Here is a 22,620-nt window from a genome sequence, read left to right as displayed (position 1 = left end):
ACTTTGCTTTGGAAGCTCCTCTTCTCCTTTGTCAGGTGGGGGCTAGGTGATTAGATGAACCACAGGGGGCGGAGCCAGCATTGTACAGAGCAGCCACACTCCTATTCAGAATCAGGGGTTTACTCCTCCCACTACCCCAGCACATCCTATTCAGCCCAGCTCTGACTCACCCTGCCCCTCCTGGAGCAACACACACCTCCCAGCCCCTGTCACTCACAAGCCAGACATGCAATTCACATCAGGCAGGCAGACACATAGCACACAGAAATGCCAACTTCTAAAATTGGCATTTCTCCACCAGTCATAATAAATCTGCGCACACCATTGCGCAGCATTTATTCTCACAATTTCATTCATACTAAACTTGATCACACTGCTCTTCCCATACCATGAATTACCACTGACACACACTGATCAGGGAATCCAGACTGCATTCCTATGGGAGGGCAGGCCAATCTCACTAATGTAGACAGAGAGCGCACACACTTTACACTGGACCACAGTGCTAAAGTGCCCAGAGGCCTATAACCACCATCACCAGGTTACAGAAAAAGGCTAGGAGAATGCAAAAAGTTTCGGGGTGAACCTGCCAAAAGGGCCAAGTCCAACAGTCTGCTTTTTTACTTTTAAAATACCTGAATAAAGTGCTTCCCCTTATTCCCCTTGATCTAAGGAAAACGGTGGTAACTGCACTTTTTGCATCAAGGCTTGACTTCTGCAATGGTTTTTTCGCCAGTGCAAGCAAGCGCAGCACTCGTAAACTTCGAACTGCTCAGAATGTAGCTGACGGAGTCCTTTTCGGGCTCCCACACTATTACTTTGTCGCCAAGGCTCTCACAAAACTACACTGGCTGCCCATAGCCAAGCGTATCCAACTGACTGTTTTATGTATAGCCTTCAAATCTTTGCATGGTCTTGCTCCATTGCAGCTGTCACAATACTTTAAACAGTATATTCTGGCCAGATCTCTTAGGTCTTTTGATTGTGCAATCTGATCGTACCTAGGGTACAGGAAGCAAAGTGGGGAGGTAAAAGTTTTACACATACTACTGCCAAACTCTGGAATTCCCTGCCTATAACCTTGAAAAAACAATCAAATGTAGTTAAGTTCAGGAAAGGATTGAAAATCTGGCTGTTTTAATGGTGACACCATTGTTTATTTCAACATTCCATCAATCTGAATCAGCGCCTAGACACCTCCGGGTATATGAAGCGCTTTACAAATATTTCATTTATTTTCATTTCATTTCAGTTAAGTTCGAAGCCCAGCTGTGTGATGACTAAGGATCTGTGCAAGGGATGTGTTTGCTAATACTGCTAGACATTCTGCATTTGAATTGAGCAAAGAGGCTAACTCACTCAACAGAAGGGTTACTGGAATAGTGCCCTGAAAGGAGGATTCTATCTAGAAAAGGAGCATACAAATAGTGATGGATGGAATGCTCCAATTAATCTCAACCACTGACAATTACTCGGGCCACATCCCAGGACTTTGTTATTTTGAAAACGATGACACCTCAGTTTGGACCCAGTAATATCCAAATCAGTCTTGACCCTGCTCCAATGGGAACAGTCCAGCCCGAACTGCCAGGCCAGGCCCTCCCTGAACCAGAACGCAAGCAACTCAGGACAGGCTTAGCTACAATCAGAGCCTTAGTATTTTCTCAGTATTATCATTATTATTGTTGGTGGTATTATTAATATTATTAATATTAATAATCCTATTATTGTTATTATTATTATTATCTTCTCACTTTCAATCTGAAGTCACCATACTGGATTGATAGGGTGAGTCTCCAAAATGTAAAATAGATTGGTTGGAGTCAGGCCACAGCCTTGATGGAAACATCAGGATAACCCCTATGTAAATAATCCTGATTATTCATAATGGGCCCGATTCACAACAGTAATCTGAGACAAACTCCTAACTTTACGACATTTGGTATTCACAAAAGGCATTTAGTAGTAGTAAAGTTAAGAATCCTAACTTTACTACTACTAAATGACTTTTGTGCATACCGAAAGTCGTTAAGTTAGGATTTTGTCTCAGTTTCTTAGTACTAAAGTTAGGATTCCTAACTTTACTTCTACTAAATACCTTCTGTGAATACCGAAAGTCGTAAAGTTAGGATTTTGTCTCAGATTACTTTTATGAATCGGGGCTATTGTGTACAGTTATCTATACAGGGTAGAGTTTGAGGGACAAATGTTGGACACAGCATACTTTTGCATAAATAGATAGATGTACAGTAGAAATTTGTCTACAGCCATTGAAACGACTTTTTTCACAATATTATCACATTTAGCTGTAGCTGTGGAGATATCCTTAGTCTCAACTCCATACAATGATATCTGCATTGTAATAGTTTTCAATATCAATTCTCGAGACAACATGCAAAAATAAAATTACCTCACCTTTGCTGTCTTGAAAGATTCAGCTGCATCTTCAGGCTTTGGTGGAACCCCGCAATAACTGTGAGAAGATCAGTGATTCTGCAAACTATTAGAAATAGGATTTAAGATACATAGTTGGCTTTTAGGTGCCAAATATCTTCCATGTCATTTTGTCCTTGTATTTTAATACCAACGGCTGAGCTGTAATACTGATATACTGCTGTAGCAGAACATTTCTTGGGCTTTCTCAGTCCCTGGCCTGCAGCTGTCAAAAGGAGCCGTATTAGGAGAGATGCTAAACTATGCCTTCCTCACATCTACACCCATATCAAGTTATCACTGAGCGTTGGACTGGTTACTTATGTACTTAGAACTACTGCTCTATGTGGCCCATGTGCCCCATGTGGTCACAATGTGGCCAGTAAATGCAAGTAAAGGGTTCTATTTAGGAGTTGCCCTAAGATCAATCCTCCAGAGTAAATCTCTGGAAGCGGGATTGTAATCCTTGTTCAGATGGTAACATTCGCTGTCATTCATTCAAAATGGCAGCCTTTGGAGAGGTAAGTGTTGGCCAATCAGTGCTAATTTCTTCTGAGCTACACCAGAGAGTAAAAGCACGCTGTGTCAGAGTCAAATCAAGCTGAATAGAGGAGGCTGGGAATAAAACATGTACCAGCTTCAAGACACTAGACAGGGTCAGACCATCTATTCATCCTATTTGTTGGCACAGCAGTGATGTAGCTCTGTAAACCTCAGGAAGTATAGTGCCAATTCAGTGCAAGATACAGTGAATACAATTTCAGGATAAAGTAGTAAGAAGCAGGGGTGCAGTGTGGGAGGGAAAAGAAAGCCCCCAAGGGATCACTACAGGTGTTCTATATCTGTCATGTTTTAGGCTGTTCGTTAGTACACATGGACCTGCATGAGAATAGACACACACGCATACATGTATACACATGCACACATTCTTGGAGATTTATTTACACGCCCATTGCGCCGCCGGTGCGTCCCTTTTAATATGGGAATAAGTGATGTACCGGTAGTGTAAGGGGCTTGTAAATAAGCCCCTGGAACTCTTAAATGCATACCCCTTTCATAGAACATAAACTGCAGCACTTATAATCTATTATGAGGCAGAAGAGAAGCAGCTGAGGAGCTGTTCAGCCACAACAAACATTAGACAAGCATAGACAAAACTACTAATTCCAGTTGTTCACTGTATACCGAGACTTCTTTTTAATGCATTTTTGGAGAAGGAGGCAACATAAGTGGATGACTGCATGCGCTGTCAAATGTTTTCATTTATTGCATTTGGTGCCCTGAGGACCCGCTCCCGGTTGCAAATGCAGTCACAAAACAATGGTACATACCACTCTGACTCTCAGTTAGGAAGGGATGCCCTTGGCATGCCACTTCCCTAATGGCGACTCGCAAACACTATTTTGTGAGTCACCGACACGCAAAATAGCATTTGTACACACCAACACCCTTTTTTGCAGTCGCAAACATGAAACAAAAAATGGTCTTGCATCTGGCCCTAAATGTTGAATATATATAATTTGTAGTAAAGAATATACGTGCAAGCCTATGTGAAAATGCATTGTTAATTAAAAGTGCAAAAACTATGTAGATAGTGAACAACTATTTTCATACCTGTGGCTTATCCAAGACAGCACATGGTTAGCAGTAACAGATCCTCATGAACTCTTCTGTTCTATAACTGTTAGGAAACATATGTTGCTGCTTTTTGTTTCTGTTCTGTTTATTAAGTGAGGGGAACTTGCTCTGCTACTGCCCATGCTGTAACTACGTTCGAGGATAGTAAAGCTGGAGAACGACTTTCCTCTGTACACAAACAATGATTACCTGTAAAGGAGAGAGTGTATGGTGCACAGTGTTGAATAAAGACATGATAAGCACATTGAGGCCGAAAGTCTTCAGCCACACTCTCCATAATAAAGAATCTTTGACGATCTGTCCGAATAAGAGCACGATAAAAATTACAAGCGTGGGGGATGTTCACCACCCTGCTCTGAGCCACTACTCCTGAAGTGAAACCGAAGCATTTGCTTCCAGGAGGGGCGGGGCTATGGAGCAAGGTGGCATCAACTAAATCTGAATTAAAGAACTGCACATGTCAGATTGCAAGGGGGTTTTGCCATGGTCAACCTGACATGGGCAGTTCTCACTTTGATAATGGACGCTATGTGGGAAGAGGTTCAACACAGCCCCATCAGTCTCCGACGGAGCGTTGTGTTTCCCTGACCCAGCCAATCCTGGCAGTGCTATTATGCTGTTTGGTAATAAAAGCAGCATGACAGCTGTGCTTGGATTACCAGGAATGCTAGTACCCAGCATACACATCGCTTTCTAGCCGCTCGAGTCCAATCAGCTCGACTAGGTAAGGATGTATTTTTTATGTTTATTTACTTTAAATAAAGGTATATTTGCATTGCAAAGGTGATCAGTGCACATTCTACATATTTAAAACGTGACTAGAACTAGAATGTGCTCCGATCAACTCTGCAAAGCAAATTGTAACATGTCTGGTTCGGAAACGGCAGGCTCCGTTGTGCCTCTCTTCTGCTACGCGATTGGCTCTGTGGGGTCACTTTTCGGCCCTGTGGCATAACTCAGCACTGTCTCTGTTCCTCCCTATCGCTCGCTTTGCAGTATCTAGCACTGTTCTGCCCCGTTGCAGAACTCTGCATTCCCTCTGCACTCCTGTCATTCTTGCTCTCCCATAGCTCTGGTCTGCCCCTTGAATGCCTTTCTGTAGTGCCTCTGTTCTGCGATGTGGCAGTCTCTGCAGTTTCTATCTTCTGCCCTGTGACTATAGTGGATTTGTTTTGCCCTGTGACAATACTTTGCTCTTTTCTGTTATGCCCTTTTACAAACTTGTTATATCCTGCTAATGTCAATCCAATGTTATTCTACCATAAGTGGAATGTTAATGTGATGATGCTATCAGAATGTTGGTGGGTCTGTCAGAGGAGGGACAGTTGACTGGGCTGAGCTGCCTGCTGGCTGCTCCTGGTGGGGTCCAGATTTGGTCTTGATTTGATCTACTTATGGTCTTGATTTGATCTACTTATGGTCTTGATCTGATCTACTTGTACCATCTTCAATAAACCTCCTTAAATCATCTGAACTGAGTGGACTTGATCACTATAAAACTCTTAGCGGTGTTTCATTCTGTCTTGTTCTATTCTCTGCAGGATCTCTGTTCTGTCCTTCTGTAATGCACTCTTGTTGTCCTCCGCTCTGCTCCACCACTGGAAAGAGATGAAGAAAGACAACCTTGGCTGTAATTCAAAATAGAAAGTTTAGTGCTGGGGACCATAAAACTAAAGGGCAAGCTATTCAGCAATAACATCACCTAGTCAGTAAGCACGCCTGTGGACCCCAGCCTGAGAGCACCTGACTGAGTCCAGGTGGGGGGCCCTCTATGTACTTTGCAGGGAGGCCCTCACGTTTGCACCTAGTAACGCATGAACAACTATTTACTCCAGCCGTGGCCCGTGCAGGTAAGAGCCATGAGGCGGTAGGGCCGGCTTGGGGGGGATTCGACAGACGCACATGAGGGAAAATTAAAAGGAAAATTAATTTGCCCTTGTTGTCGTCTGTCGAAATCTCCTCTCACACGGCCCCACCGCCCTACCGCAGTTACCTGCACGGGCCCGCGGCTGATTTACTCCTGGGTCAAATGTCTCCTCCCAGTCATTACTACATGAGGTTACCCTGGCAACCATACAGGCTTTTCCCATCCTGGTTTAAGAAATACATTGCAAATACATTACTTGTCTCCTTTTTGTATTCGGTCTTTCAAAACATTGAAAAAGCTCCAGAGCTAAAATAACACAAATTTTGTGTTGGCTGAAAATGCCTAAGGTAACTTTCTTGAATGAGGACATTCACTTGTTTCGATCAAAGGGCAAATAAAAACAATATTACCTAGGCTGATATTCCATGCATCCAGATGTCCCGGTAATTGGACAAAATATTTCATTTATAATCTGGGGATACAGAAATATCAGAAAACAATATTGTGATGCAAAATATCATGACGCAGAAATACCGCTGTCAAGAATATGGTAAGTAATACCATTATAAAGAATATCGTTGTTAATATTGTTTTCAATATTATAGTTGTAAAGAAGATGTTTTTTTCATTATTTTGATGTGTTTTCATTCACATAATTTTTTTTGTGTTATTATTTTTTGTATGATTACTAATAGTTTTTTTGAAATATAGTTTGTAAATTTAAGTGATTTAGAAGTTTTTGTTTTATGTTAATAGTAATTTATAGTGTCATAGTGGTTGTTGGGATAATTAAGTAATACTTAAATATTAATTAAATAACTAATTATTAATGAATTATTTTTAATTAAGTGTGTGATTGATATTAATTATGTAGATTATGTAATACTCATGTAATTAATTATATTGTAGGAGTCAGTTGTTATGTTTGTAGGGGTTTAGGGTGGGAAGATAATTAGATAATAAGTAACAATTACTAATTTATAATTAGTTATTAAATTGAACAATAAATATATACAATCATATATTTAGTAACATTATCAGTGTGTGCTGCTGGGTTTGTAGGGGTGCAAGCTTGAAGGAAATTAAGTCATATTTAATTAATAATTATTTATGTACATTATGTAATAATGATTTATTGTATTTATATTTTAGTTGTGGTTTGCTTCTTTTTTTCTCGGGGTATTGGGTCGGAAGTTAAGTGATATTTGAAAAAATATAATTATTATTGTATAATTAAATATTTAATTGATTAATAGTCAAGTCAAGTCAAGAATAACTTTATTGCGGTTCAGAGAACCATAAAAAGTATCACAGATTCAAGAATTAAAATACAAAACACATAAAATTCACAATAACAGTTTAAAACAATTTATAAAACTGCACCAATTTCATTTTAAGCGTTTTGCAGAAGGTCAGTTTGAGGAATAAGCTATTATCCTAATAATCTTCATACAGATTTACTTATAATGCTTTCTTATTGCAATAGAGCCTCTTATGTAATTAGTTACTGGCAATGCAGATTTCAGCAGTAGCCAATGACTGTAAAAACCCTCGATATACGAACAGGGATGAATATTTCTTAGTAGAGGCAGCAGGAATCTAGGGGCTGATTACGATGGCTTCGGACTAGGTGTGCCCGCCATCGTAGCGGTGTTTGGGACCACCCGCCAGACATGCGGCGGTACCACCACTGCGATTAGGATGCGCACGCCATACTGGCGGGTGCATCCTGGGCTTTTCACACGGTGTCTGCCACTTGGTGCATGGAAATGAGAGGGGGTACCATATGTGTCCCCAGTGCAGAGACACCCCCCACACAAGGGGGGCCCATAAAGAGCCCCCAAACCCAATCCCCACCAGCCTTTCCATGGTGGCATCGCCGCCATGGAAAGGCCGTCCTAAACCCACATCCTGATCTGGTGGACGGTGCCTGCTAGATGTTGTTATGACTTGCGCGGTAATAAAATGCGTGGTTACAACGCGGACGTTGCAACGACCGCATTGCGATTCCCTGCGGGGAAAAAGGATGCGTAAAAAAGCGGTATATTCACCGCCACTATTTCAGGGGCCCTGTACCGTCCTCCAGACAATTGGTGCGATTGCCTTTGGCGGAAAAGCGGCGGACAGACTTTGCGTCCACTGCGATACCCACCGCCATCCTAATTTGGCAGTGGGTAATGAGCTGGATGATGGCGGAAGGACTGCGGTCCCTCCACCATCATAATGACCCCCCTAGTTCACTCTGATTTATACAGTGTGCAAAATAGTGCAAAGTGCATAGTGCTTTGTCTGGAAGAGCTATCAGACGGACAGGGCGTGAGCCTGGATGAACACCCTCCTCGACGTGGAAAAACCAGAAAAAAGGTGCACAGTGCATAAATGAAACCTTATTAGATAAAATCGAAATGGGACGTAACAGAAAAAGTTAAATAAAATTGTAGAGGGGCAGGAAACAAGCCGGGCTCTCCCATATTGTCATGTTGATGACAAATATGCCTATTACCTCTGGTACGGTATGCCTCTTTGATAATAATTTTGCCATTTGGGGGAATTCTTTCAGGGTTTTTAAAAAAATATTCAAGACCTATCGCATGGTATTTTCTTCTCAGATAATGAAATCAGGGAATCTTTAAAACATTATCTGATTTTAAACAGTCTTTGATAACATTGCGTGAAAGAATTAAGTCACCTGCAATCCAAATCTTGGCCCATAAGTAAAAGGGGGCACTACCTATCCGGTATTCCATGAATTCTAAATCCAATTCCGTGTGGCAGAATTGGGTGGTGGCGCTTTTCAGTAACATCAATAATCTTTTATATTAGTTTTTTAATTAAAACAAGCTGTTGATTTTTATATTAACCCCTGTTCCGTACGTGGCAATAGAGAGACATTTAGCTCTATAAAGGGTGATTAGTTCCTTTACAAACTTGTGCCCTAGTTTACAAGCAAAGTGAAATAGTATATCCACCACCCTACTTGTCTGCTGCACTCTAAGACATGTAAGAGGTACCTATTTCATCTGGTTGTTTAATGAATTACCCAACTATGAGAAAAATATTAACCTTTTCTATTTTCTTTCCCTTCACAATAAAAGTTTTAGTTTTAGTGGTTTTTGGTCCACAGACCATGTATATCATTTTATAAAATTAACTTTTAAATTGAGAGAGGTCATAAAATCAGTATAAGCATCAAGAGATTTCTGCAAACTTATATCTGTCTTTGCTAGTAGAACCGTGTCATTTGTGTAAGATAAAAGCGGGACAAATTTATTACCTATTTTGGGATAATCAAGTTCATTTGTGTATATTAAAAAAGGATAGGGGGCTACGATACATCCTTGCCTAACTCCCTCTGTTGAAATAATTGGGTGGTTTATTTCTCCTTCACAGCCATATCTTATAGTGACTGTGGTGCTGGAGTGAAGCCTACGAAGAAGGGTTACCAATGCTATTTCGACCCCCATGCCATCTATCATGACTCATAATTTATCTTGGTTTACAGTGTTAAAAGCGCTGGATAGGTCCATGATGGCCAAGTGGCTAGAGCTCTTCATTGACCTGACATGCTCATTAATGATTAAGGATAAATTAAGACATTGTTCAGTAGTACCTCACCCCCTCCTATAGCCATATTGAGTGTTGGACAAAACCCCATTATTAGATGCCCAATCTTCGAAGCATGCAAGAAGGACCCTGCCCAGATTGATGCTTTGGCATCAATCAAAGAAATGGGCCTATAACATGTCGGATCACATCTAGCACCTTTTTTGAAGACTGGGAACATAATTGCTTCCCTCTATAAAGAGGGTAGTGGGCCAATAATGGCTACTTTAAAAACGTTCATTAGCAAAGGTGCCCACAGCTTAGGGTGTTTTTTAAATAAGGGGCACCCCATTGAGGCCGGGGGCTTTCATACAGATGCCCTAGGACAAAGCCAGCTCCACCTCTTCTACTGTGATGGATAAACTAAGTTGTGTAGCTAAAGGTAAGTCAATAGATATTTCCCCAGGTTCCTCCTCTGACACCTAATGTAATGGATTAAAAATACCTGAGAAGTGGGTTTCCCATGTTTGACCTAAGATCAGCGAGTCCATCTGCCACCTCTTTAGTAATCAATGGGTGATTAATACATCTCCAACATCTTTTTGAATCTTGGACAAAGCCTGCTTTTTTGAGGTCCTCCCACATTATACTCATCAATTCCTTCTTTCTGTCTACAATCACCTTTTTATATTTATTCCTTGTAGCTTTAATTAGTTCACTGTCATGGGGGGGGGGGTAGCACATAGGTCACTTTTTAGTTCCTTATGGGCCTTGGAGCATTCTGAATTAAACCATTGTGCCTCAAGTGGTTTCTTTTTGGTGACCTTCCTGGTCAGCTTCTGGGCTACATCACAGCAAAGTAACTCGAACGCCCAAATCAGTTCTGCCGGGGACAAATTAAGCTGTAAGCATCCATCTATTAGGTTATAATTACTTATAATAGTTTCTTCCTCAAATTTTTTATGGATTTACACGTTCCCATCTCAACCTAAATCCTTTATTGAGGTTAAAATGGACTGGGCATTTATCACTATGCCCTATATTTGGTTTCAGGTCAAGAGATGCAATAAGAGGATAGTTATCACTTGCACAATTTGGCTTAAAATCCTGTACAAGATTAATACAATTAATTAAAAAAATTATTGGACATTAACATGAAATCAATAGACCCGACCCCACCACCACCAGTAAAGGTAGGCTACTGCGGAAAAGGCTTGCGACCATGATTGTTTAAGAAGCTTAGATAATAGGCCACAAGAATGAAATTTAGGGTTCCACCCAGGGGAGAGTGAATAAAGTGCCTCAGGTGCTGACCCTCAATGTCTTCCAGCCCACATACATGCTGAGAACTGAACTTACAAGTTGTACAGTTGAAATCCCCAACCCGTAGAAGACATAGTTGATTAATAATTATATAAATGGTGTAAAAATTATATATACTAGTTAAATTGTAGGTGTGGGCTTTTAGCTAAAGAATTATTAAGTAACAATAAGTAAATCATTGGTAATTATTAGGTATTTAATTGATTATCAATTATGACAATTGTGTTATACTTATTTATGTGTAGTTATATTTAGGTGTGGGTTGCTAGGCTAGTAGAGGTATAGAAGGCAAGCTAATTAAGTATTAATTACAGAACCATTATTTTTAAATTGGAAATTAATTATTGCGTTGTTTCTCAATTTTGTTAATTGGTTACATTCTTCTGTATAGATCAAGTCCCACACAAGGAAAGAGGGGGCGATAGGGTCAGATCCTCAAAGCAGTTAGAATCGCTGTACATGAGAACCCGTACACCATGGGGCCTAACAGTGAAGAGGAATAATGGTCTCATGTAGGTTAAATTAATTTGTAAAAAAGTTCATAACAGGCGTCTCACTCATGATCTTACAATAGATATATTGATCAATATTGAATCGTTTAAAACACGTACATGAGAAGTAAAGAACGATGGAGTCTCTCATGATTTGAATTTGTACAATGAAATAGGTAGAAATGACATAATCAAATAATAATGTTTAGGCAATTATTACACATAAAATTGAGCTATTGATCAAATTATTTATCACTAACCTCCAAACATTAAATAACGTGGCAGTACAGTTATAAAATAGCCTATTGAGGGCGGGATGAACGAATTAATTGAGTAAATATGACACATTTCCATGAAGCAATGCCATAAGTTAATAGATATTTGAAGATGGTAGGCCCATTTAGGGCAAAATAATATTCAAATATTATACATTTTATATGTATTGTTTTTGTTACTGCAAGTCGGATTATGACGTTACAAAATGGCCGCTGCGCTTGCTTAGTTTTGTATGAGAGTACTATCTAGAATCTGGTATTTATTTGTATGACGAGCCACCTGTCCAATCAATGGTGTTTTTGTTACATGATAAATTGTAAAAGAGTCCACACAATTGATGGATGGAATGCAGCACCAATCAAAACATTCACCCCCAGTCAAGAGATCTGGGTTAAATCCATCATTCTTTTGCTCACCATGCCAACTCAGTTTAGACCTTGCTCCCTTTGCCACTGGATTCAAGCTAGCCTGGCTTTGTGTTTGCTTTGTTCTCCCTAAGTTGGCAGGGTATGCCCAGTCGTGGGTCACTTGCTCACTTTGCCACTGGATTCAAGCTAGCCTGGTTGATGAAAGGTGTTACCCAGAAACTGGTCCCAGGATGCTTGTTTCTGGTTCAGGGAAGACCTGGCTTGGCAGTGCGGGCTGGACTGTTCCCATCAGGCACAGGGTCGAGACTGATTTACATATAGCTGGGTCTGAACTGAGGTGGCGAAGTGAGCTAAAGAATGATGATGGCTTCATCCCAGATCTGTGACTGGGGGTGAGTGTCTGAAAAGTTTCAGCGCTCCGTCCATCATCTCCTTGTAACTGGCAGAGAAATTAATCGATTATTTGCAAGCTTCAATAAATGAATGAACAAGCAGTTCCAGAGTGCGCAACAAAGTTTGTTGAATATATATATATATGTATATATGTATATATGTTCCAACAAGTGCCCTGTTTTAGAGACGCACTCACAGCGAATGATTCACCAGAATTCTTTATTTAAAATCACGTTTCCTTCCGAATTCAGATCCGTAGCCAAACGTGTTTTGGAGCGGGCTGCTCCTTCCTGAAAGGCATTGATCGCAATAACACAATCAACAGTGAAACAGCCCCTCTCCCATTTCTGCATGCTCTTCGGTAATAGCCCTCCGATGGGCCTCTCAGGCGAGTAACGGATTTTATACATGCTGGGAGTTGGAGTCTGTTTCACCACCATTCATACCCTCCACTGGGTTCCTTGATGTTGCCGCAATTATAAAAGTTCCTAAGTTATATATATATATATCCCAACTCAACCGTTTTCTGCAACTTCCCTTTCACTGGGAACAAACGGAATGCGAACCCAAAATTTGTGCTGGATTTCTTGTTTATTGTTAAGCCACCACAACCGCCATGATGCGTTTCGGCCTGACACGCCCTTGATCACATGACGCGATGTATGCATTTATATAGCTACTACAATTTATTAATTAATAACATTTATATTAAGAGTTTCATATTTTTTCTAAATAATACGGTTTAGCAAATATGTAATGAGCAGTTTACCTAGTTTTGCTTAGATTAGAGTGGAAATAGGAAATGTTACCCCTCTGAAGTCCAACGCTTTACCTACTGTTGCACAGACCGGAGTGGGAATAGCCCATTTTTCTCCTCTGAAGTCCAACGCTTTTCCTATTGTTGTACTGTTTGGATTGGGACTGATATATTTAATCGCTCGGAAGTTCTACAATTTCTCTACTGTTGCATAATCTGGTGTGTGAATAGTGTATGTATATTATTCCCGGACTCAAAATCTGTTCCTAATATTGTTTAAATATATGTATTATTATTTGTTTATAATTTTAATTTGATAGGGTTTGTTTATATTTTTATGGCTTTAAAATGTTTACAATATGCATTATAAATGTCTTTTTTTCATTTTATTTGTTATGTAATGTAGGTATTGTTTTATAATTCAATTGTTTATATTTTTTGTTTCATGTAAAAATATATATATATATGTATATTTTTTTATGTGCTTTTGATGGTAATACATGTAAATAATGAATCACATTTTTTTATATACAAATATTTTTTTCTAATTATGTTAAATTATATATATATATATATATCTACACAAAAATACATCTGTGTGTTTATGTAAGTATACATTTAAATATAGTATTACATATTAATGAGTTTCATTTAATTAATATTGTATTGATTGTATACATATTTAACGTTAACTACGTTAAACTATATATATTAAGAAACAATATTTGTGTATGTTTTTTAACAATATTAGTGTGAAACAATATTTTTATACTTACCTTTTTAAGGATAAGGGAACAATATTTTGTAAATGACATTTTTGACAAAATATTCTTGATATACAATATTGTTTTCTTCAATATTGTGTCATTGATATGATGACCCACCCACAATGGAAGGATTTTGAGTCTCCAGGGAATCCTGTTTCCCCGGTCCCATTCTAAACCTTTAACAGCAGTGAAATTATACAGAGCAGTTTGAGCTCTCTGGCTTATTTTTGCCCCATTTTTTTAAACGCTGTCAGCTTTATTTTTATGGCTTTTATACACTATGTTCTATGTAATGATCTATGGGTTGCACTTTCAACCTTTTAAATTACTTATACCTGTATTGTCTATCTTTAACCATCTGTAACTTCTATGTAACAAACTATCTCTCCAGTAAAGCTCTCTAGCACTTTTGCGCAATGTCTGCATTATGTAAATATGCATGAATAAATAAATAAATAAGATGTGGTTATCAAAAACAGGATTATGTACTTCAGTGTTTGGCAATTTTCCCACTTACATATAACAGATCCCGTCCAGATGGAACCTCCATTTGAAGGAAAACGTTTGAAGTCACTTGTATTGACTGATTTAATGCCCAGAAAACTAAATACTATTGGCCTGATTACAATATGAGTCAGAAAGGGTCCGACCGTAGGTCACATCGCATTACAATGCTGGCAGTCAAAAGTGAAACTGACCTATCATTTTGGCTGGATTCCGACTGGCTAAAGGAGCCTGTCGGCCAGTTACAGAAAAATTGTGAAGATTCACCTATTTTACACAGCACTTAGTTAATGACGCCTCCTTTTCCCAGTGAGCATAGATGTGTCGGTCAGTCTCCTAAACCTGTCACATCTCCCATTTGTCTTTGAACTTCTACCTTCAAAGACTTTACTATCTTCAGATTCTTACCTTGACGTGTATACATGCTAATTTTTTCATTGTGTTCTACCTGCTACATACTGCCAGGTTTTGCACTTACAACCTGGTCACCTGCCATACTTCACTGCTACAAGAAGTATGGGGCTTATATTTCCTTCTACAACAATGGTATAACCTGACATTCAACCACAACTGTAACCACATTGACTTCACAAACTGTTAAATGCAACACCTGTGTGAGATCTCATACGCTAATACTAACCCCAACACTACCTTCAACAAAACACAACCCCTATTGTTTGAACGATCCCTAGATTAGAGGGTTTCCCTTGCCCTTTTCAAACTCTGATTATACATCTACCCATCCCCATCTTTACCCCTAACTAATTATTTACTTTCACACAATCCTGTGCTTAACCTTGATCCTAGACCTAACCCTATACTTAATCCCAATCGTATCTCTAACCATTACCCAGCCTGTTATCTAACCTTTTCCTAAACCCACACAAAATCAGAGCCTTAGTTTGTTTCATCAAATGGCCCCTTACCCTAACCATAGCTTGAAGATTTTGCCCTATCTCTAACTGTAATTCAAGCTCTTGCCTTTCTTTTTCTTGTTCCCTAACTTTAATCCTTTTAGTATTTTTTCGAATAGTTTTTCCTTTCACTTTACATTTTCGAAATTGTTATGTTTTTCCTATTTGTTTGCTTGCCACTTCTTTCGTTGGTCAATTTACTTTCTCACTGTTTACCAAAAAGTGATTTAACATCAAATATATTAATGTTTGTTTCTTGTTCAGCTTTCAAGGTACACCAAGGAGGGCTTTCTGCATTTGGGCACTCTTGGATCCACCACTCTCCTACCAGACACACGGTGCCTAGTAGACAACAAAAAGAGCTGGCTCCCTCAACTTCTTGACTGTGACAAGGTGAAAAGTAGTCTCCACAAGCGCTGGAATTTCACACAGGTTTGTTTCTATCTTCCTCTTATTTGTGTACTTAACCTTCTTTATTATTGAAATAATTAGTTTCCAAATTAAATGAAGTCATCAAATAATGTGTTTTGGTGTCCCCGGAATCTCGTGGATTACTGGGCCTCAACTCTCGGGGTTAAGTCCTTTTACCACTGATAGCTAGACTTACTAAGGCCAGTGATAAAGGAGCACTAGGTACACCCTTTAGTGCTTGACTCACAGGGCAAAGAAGCGAGCAGTCCAAGGCTTACTCATGGAGGTGGTGTAGGGTTACAGATTCGGACATTCAACCCAATATCTCTTAATACTGAAAGTACACCCTGTTCATTTACATTTGTAAGAATAAAGTGCATTAATATGCCAAATATATAATACAATGCATAAAGCATGTGTATAAGGTACATAGGGTGTCACTATGCTGCAACAGGAGAGACAACTAAATTGATATGCAGATGGAATTTTTAAGGTGTAAATTTCTAGAAGGGGGTGCAAGCAGATTACTTGTCTCTGCCCCATCAGTCAGTCTATTGATAATATACCCTGTAGGCAATGGTTTTAGAATCAGAACACATGATTTCGATTAGCCCTGGACTCTTGAGCAATTTCAGTGCTTGGATATTTACCTGTCTGCTGTAGTGATACTTCAGTTGTGAGGGCCCATTGATGTGATTCTTCATGTACAATACCGCCACTTCCTAGTTGTGGGCAGTGAGTTGGCAGAGGCTAGGGCAGCACTAAGGATGTGGTTGTAGTTTCCCTTGTGGTTTAGGCTCTAATAAAAAAAACAACCACCTAAACAAAAGTGAAGAGCCCACCCATAGGTAAATGACAAGTTGGCAGGAGTCTTCAGTGGGAATGGAGTTAATCATAGGAATTAGCCCTCGGGCCTCTCATGACACAATGCTGGGGAGTCAAATGTTGCACAGGAGCACCTTCCAGCACCAAAATAGGTTGCAGATTTTACTGTGGAAGTCATTTATTGATTCTTCAATGGAAAACAGCTGCCTAATAGGTCTTGGGTGGGCATTGACAATTCAGACATGCATTTGTCTTGACTCAGCATACCTTTAGGGTTGCCTAACTTTCCACCTAGGCTTCAAACCTGAATTCTGTGACTTCACACTGCTTATTCCACTTGAGACACTATTCTGATAACTGCCAGGCCATGGAGCGAGTGGAGAAAACACAAGGCCCATTGGAGTAACTGAGGGCATGCATTATAGAGGCAGTGATTTTTCTCTGCTCTGCAAGTGACAGAAGTACAGTTTAAGATTGATTGGGTAAAGATCAATCCATTTCCTCTGGGAAGCACATCTGCCAGGTTGTAATGTAGATTTAAAAATGGAGAGATAGCCTCCACCCTCCTCACTCACCGGGTCAGTCATACTGCTTTCAGAGGCATACTCACATCTCTCCTCTAGCAAGAAGTTTCAGACTTCTTCAGGTAATGTCCCTTAACCTCTATTTGGTTGCCTGCCAGTGGCATCAACCTGGAGCTTTGAGGTTTCCCTGATGGAGTGCCTATCAATGGGAAATCTTGGAATCAACTGGGTCAGTCACCCTCATTCTCCTTTTCCAGACTTAGGGGCATATTTACAATATTTTGACGTAGGGACGTACCACAAACCTTCTAGCTGTGCTACCTTACGTCAAAAGAAAAGCGCAGGAAGGGACTGTATCTACAAGATATGGAGCATTCCTATCCTTTCTGCCGGCGCACAAACTGCAGCCGTGCGCCATGGCAAGAATGTTTTTGAGCAGGAAGAGACACCTTCCTGCACAACCACAATCAAAAGAGGCGTTTTCCTCATTTTTTGGTTGCTGCAGAATGCAGCACATGTGGAAATATGTGAATATGGGCTGGCAGACTGCGCATCCGGATGCTCCAGTGGCATAAATGTGCAGCAGGGGCATTGTTAAAATATGCCCCTTAGACTGTTGAGTCCCCATGCTCTGTTATGAAATCCTTTTGTGGCTGTTCCCTTTTTGTGTGTATGCCTTCTCTCTAAATACAGTCGTTGTCATTAAGGGGCTGATAAGGGGAGTATCTCAGTAGAGCATGCATAACAAGAGTAAAAAGAAACCAGGCAGCTACTAGACTTTTTGGAGCAGCTCCTTTGAAGGAAAAAACATAGGGCCCTTACCACAAAGATTAATCCAGTCTTGCAAAAGTGATGCTGTCTACACTTTTACAAGCCCTCCTTCCAGACTAATGGGAATGCTTCAAGAAGTGACAGACTAGGACCTCACATTATGATCCTTTCTTTCTCCACTAGGGAGCACTGTCTCCATCCTCCCAAACTTCATAGTCGTTTGCTTTACAAATGCCTCAGAAATGCTAGCAATACTCAATGCTATTCTGGCAGTCTACCTTTAACCTCAATCTTATGCAATCCAAAATGAATTTAGCAGATACTCACACAGTCCACACACTCCAATGGCTCACACTACCAGACCCCTATTATCATACTTGTTCTGGTAAAAATTGTCCATTCTAGGTCTTCACAACCATTCCCTAGACCTGCAATGGAGGGGACATTCCCATACTAAAAAGTGAGCTTAGAAAGAGTGAGGTGCATTGATAATGTGCATAATGCTTAAGTTAAAAAAAGATACTAATTGATAGCAGCCCGGTAAATGGTCGAAAATGATTAAATGTGTTGGCTCCGAGGAGCTGCTAGGCTGAGTGCGAAAACCTGGTTATTATTGAAGAGATTTGCGATGCGATGGCCTGCGTCAGAGAGGCATTGTTCAGTGTTGGTTCCAATGCGAGCTTCGAAGTCGATGCTAGGTCCTTGTGGCAGAGCATACTCAGAGCAGAGGCCATGCGTCGGTTCTTCTGTATCAACAGATGAGCTGGCAGAGCACCTTTAGGCCCACTTCCAAGGGTCTAAGACTAGGGTGGCACCATTTGGCATGGTAGGACTCACAGATGGCAGAGTACATGGGCTGGGTGCAAGGAAGTTGGAGCTTTCTGTCCCTGAGGAACTAGTCAGATCAGATCAGAACAAGCTTTATTCGGTTTTATACATGTTAGTTAGTTAGTTTTTAAATTTGTAATGCGCAACAGCTACCCAAAAAGGGTTTCCCGGCGCAAAGGACCAAAAGTCAGAAAACTAAGGAATGAAAGAGCGGTAGAAACTTTATCTGTTAAATAGCCAGGTTTTTAAAGACTTACGAAATTTTGTATAGTTGGTCTCGTTCCGGAGTGATGTGGGTAAAGAGTTCCAGGACAAAGGGCCGAGGTAAGAAAAGGATCTGCCGCCCATCCGAGCTAATTTGACTCTTGGGATGACAAACCTTGCTTGGGTGGCAGAGCGGAGATTTCGGGAGGGAAAATAAGGACTGACTAAGGACTGAAGATAGCTAGGAGCACAACAAGATTTAATTTTGTGCATATAACTCAGTGCCTTGAACTTAATCCGATTTTCGATTTTAAGCCAATGCAACTTGCATCGATAAGATGAAATGGAGGCGGTCTTCGGGACTCCACACAGGAGTCTGACTGCTGCGTTTTGTACCGTCTGTAGTCTTTGGACTACAGACTTGTTGGCGCCAAAATAAAGTACATTTCCATAGTCAAGCCTGGATGTAATAAGAGCATTGACTACGGTTTTCCTTGTGGTTTCCGGAAGCATCCAACAGATTTTTTTAACCATTTAAGAATGGTGAAGCAGGTCGCTGCGACTTTGACAGATTGGGGGTGCATACTAAGTGATTCGTCGATTGTGATACCCAGGTTACGGACTTGGGGAGAGGGAGAAGGAAGGACACCCATTTCTCAAGGCCAGTGTTGGGGGTTCCAGAGATCCTTATTTTTTCCCAGTACCAGTATTTCAGTTTTTTCACAGTTTAGTTGGAGAAAATTTTCTTGCATCCAAGAAGCTATTTTACTCAGTCCAATTTTGAGGGTGGAAGGCAAAATGGTTTTGTGTGAAGAGAGGGAAAAAATGATTTGTGAATTGTCCGCATAGGAAAAGAGAGATAACCCTGAACTCTCAGCTATCACAGCAGGTGGTTTTATATAGAGATTGAATAACAAGGGGCAGAGAATGGTACACCATGGGCAAAGGAGTGGACTTCAGAGCAGGCTGAGTGTGAGAAAACTTGGAAGGTGCGATTTGAAAGGAAAGCAGTCAGCCAGTTTAAGGCGGGTCCGTTTATGCCCAGTGACTTAAGTGTCCTTATTAACACAGTGTGAGACACCGTGTCAAAGGCGGCGCTCAGATCAAGTAAAATGAGCGCGACTGTGTCCCCGTTGTCCAGATGGTGACGTAAGTTTTCCGTGACCCCAAGTAGGGTGGTTTCGGTAGAAAAACCTGCTCTGAAGCCCGACTGAGAAGGGTGAAGAAGTCCGTGAGTAGTCACATACTGGGTGAGGTGCGAATGGATGTGTCTTTCCAGAATCTTAGAAATGATCGGGAGCAGGGATATAGGACGGTAGTTGCTCAATACGTCTGGGTCAGCATTAGTCTTTTTAAGAAGGGGGTGGATCATGGCATGTTTCCATGTAGATGGAATGGAAGCTTCTTGTAGTGAAGCATTTAAGAGATCCATTATCACAAGTAGAGGGGAAAGACTAGGGGGCATATGTATCAAGCGAATTTTTAATCGCAAACGCTGCAATTCGCAAAATACAGCGTTTGCGATTAAAAATTCGCAAAACGGGATGTATTAGGCAAAATCCCATCGCAAAATTAAGGAATTGCTAATTTAGCGATTTCTTAATTTTGCGTAAGCATTTAAGAAATCGCAAATTGCGATTTCTTAAATGATATGTAAAAAGCACCCAAGTTGTGCGAATTATCCTTAAGAAATCGCAAATTACCACCAACTTCCAGTTGGTGGTAATTTGCGATTTCCTTTCAAAATGCACTTTTTTGAATTTTGCAAAGTGCCACGTGACGCTCATACATGCCCTTAGGGCATTTATGTGCGCCATATGCACACACATGCTCATTTCAGGGGTGCATCAGGGTGTCATCATGACACCCTTGCACCTTTGAAATTATTCTCAAATAGCGATTAGCAAATTGCGAATTCGCTATTTGAGAATTACTTCTCATTCATTCCTATGGGTCTCCTGGCCCATAGAAATGAATGGGCAGGTATTCCTTAATTGCGATTTCGCAATTTGCTAATCGCAATTAAGGAATTTTAAGAAATCGCAAAAAGTTTGCGATTTTTTAAATACATCCCGTTTTGCAATTCTCAAATAGTGATTCTTTAAAAATCGCTATTTGAGAATCGCAAATGGTGATGTTGATACATATGCCCCTTAGTCCTGTCCTTAGCAGAAACAGCCACTGCAGGCCAACCCCCGAGGGCACACAGCAGAGGTGCATTACTTCTCCTTCAGCTTTCCCAACTATTCTCCTTGGCATAGCTTCCTCTTGAGTCAAGAAGTACTCTAATATTCTGGAGTCTGGGCCCCAAAATGTATACTGCAATTCTCTTTGTTCTCTTGTGGCAGAAAGGCTCTGTTCTTAGTCCAAACAGTTCTGTCCTTTCTCGTCCAGCTCCTTGGCAGGAGGTGGAGGCAGCATTGAGTAAGGCAGACCAGGTCTATTCAGGTGCAAGGAAATCTCCTCCCCTACTCTAAATGCAGCCCAGGTCTATTCAGTCCAGCCCTGACTCATCCAGGACAGGCAGGACACACCTCAGCCCCCCCCCCCCATGGCTGTCTGAAGAGAATGCACATCCCCAGCACCTGTCACTCTAAAGCCAGACAGTCAATCCACAAACCAGCAAAAGCACACAGGATGGCTAAGCAAGAAAATGCCCACTTTCTAAAAATGGTATTTTCAAACACACAATATAAAATCAATCTTTACTGAAAGATGCATTTTTATTTTCTGAGTTCAGGCATACCGGGCTCCTTTTTTCCTACCTTGCCCCAATGTGAAGTTATACTTATAAGAGGTTATGAATAAACTCTCATTCTATCCTATGGGACAGATAGCCTTTCCATAGTGAAAAATTAATCACACTGTATTTCACTACCAGGACATGTCACATACACCAGGACATGTCCTACTTTTCACATACACTGCACTCTTCCCACAGGGTTACTTTGGACCTACCTTAGGGGTGACTCGCATGTAATAAAAGGTAAGGTTAGGGCCTTACTGATACCATTTCCTCGGGAAAGCTCACTCGGGTAAAAACCACAATCAAGGCCCTAGCCACTGCAGGTGTAGTTATGGTCGTCAGAGGGATGGCCTCTCTGTGCCTTATGGCATAGTCCACCAAAACCAGGATGAATCTTTTGCCAAAGGCAGTTTTGGGGTCCAAGGGCCCAACAATGTCAATGCCTAACCTCTCAAAGGAAGTGCCAAGACATGGAAGTCAGGGAAGCCTTAGGTTTCTTCCCAGTAGCTTGCAGGAGAGACAAGTCCTACAGAAAGCATATGAGACTGTCCTCATCCAGGGCCAAAACAAAGTGGGTGACAAGTCTGTCAAAGGTCTTTACCTGCCCCAGATAGCCTGCCAACTGTATCTCATGAGTGAGACCCAGCAGGAAGGCCCAGTAACACTGGGCTGGGGAGTTACCATTCACAGGCATATTAGGCTCACTATAAAAGAGGTTATTCTCCCAGTGGTTTTGGTGATCTCCAGAGGTGTCACTAGCTGCCTGGGATGCACCCTGCCACCTCAGACCTTCAAGAGCTGGGCACTCTCTCTGTGCCTTGCATAACTCCTTCCTGATGGGCCCCCCTCAACCTGCCACCCAGCAAGCACAGGCAGGTCACGTAGAGAGGCAGTGCCCTCCCAAGTCGCCTCTTGGGCCACCTCCTCCTGCACCCGATCCACCGATACTGCAGGAGCTTCAGAGGCTGGTTTACCATGCCTCCTACCCATATCTTTCTTTGCAACTGCCTAGCCAGTCTTCCAGGCTCTCTTGAATT

General features: G+C 41.0%; 1 protein-coding gene across 2 annotated transcripts in view; it reads left to right on the top strand.

Moving 5' to 3' along the window:
* Positions 1-22,620, top strand: part of LOC146859237 (polypeptide N-acetylgalactosaminyltransferase 17-like) — a 1,122,647-nt gene that overhangs the window by 1,072,643 nt on the left and 27,384 nt on the right. For both annotated transcript variants that reach the window (XM_085649922.1, XM_085649923.1), the window contains one exon: positions 15,539-15,706. In XM_085649922.1, the coding sequence (XP_085506048.1) occupies positions 15,539-15,706 (168 nt within the window). The remainder of the gene's footprint in view (positions 1-15,538; positions 15,707-22,620) is intronic.

Source organism: Triturus cristatus, chromosome 3_2, assembly GCF_964204655.1.
Source record: "Triturus cristatus chromosome 3_2, aTriCri1.1, whole genome shotgun sequence".
Taxonomy (NCBI): Eukaryota; Metazoa; Chordata; class Amphibia; order Caudata; family Salamandridae; genus Triturus; species Triturus cristatus.
This window is presented reverse-complemented; position numbering and strand designations above follow the sequence as displayed.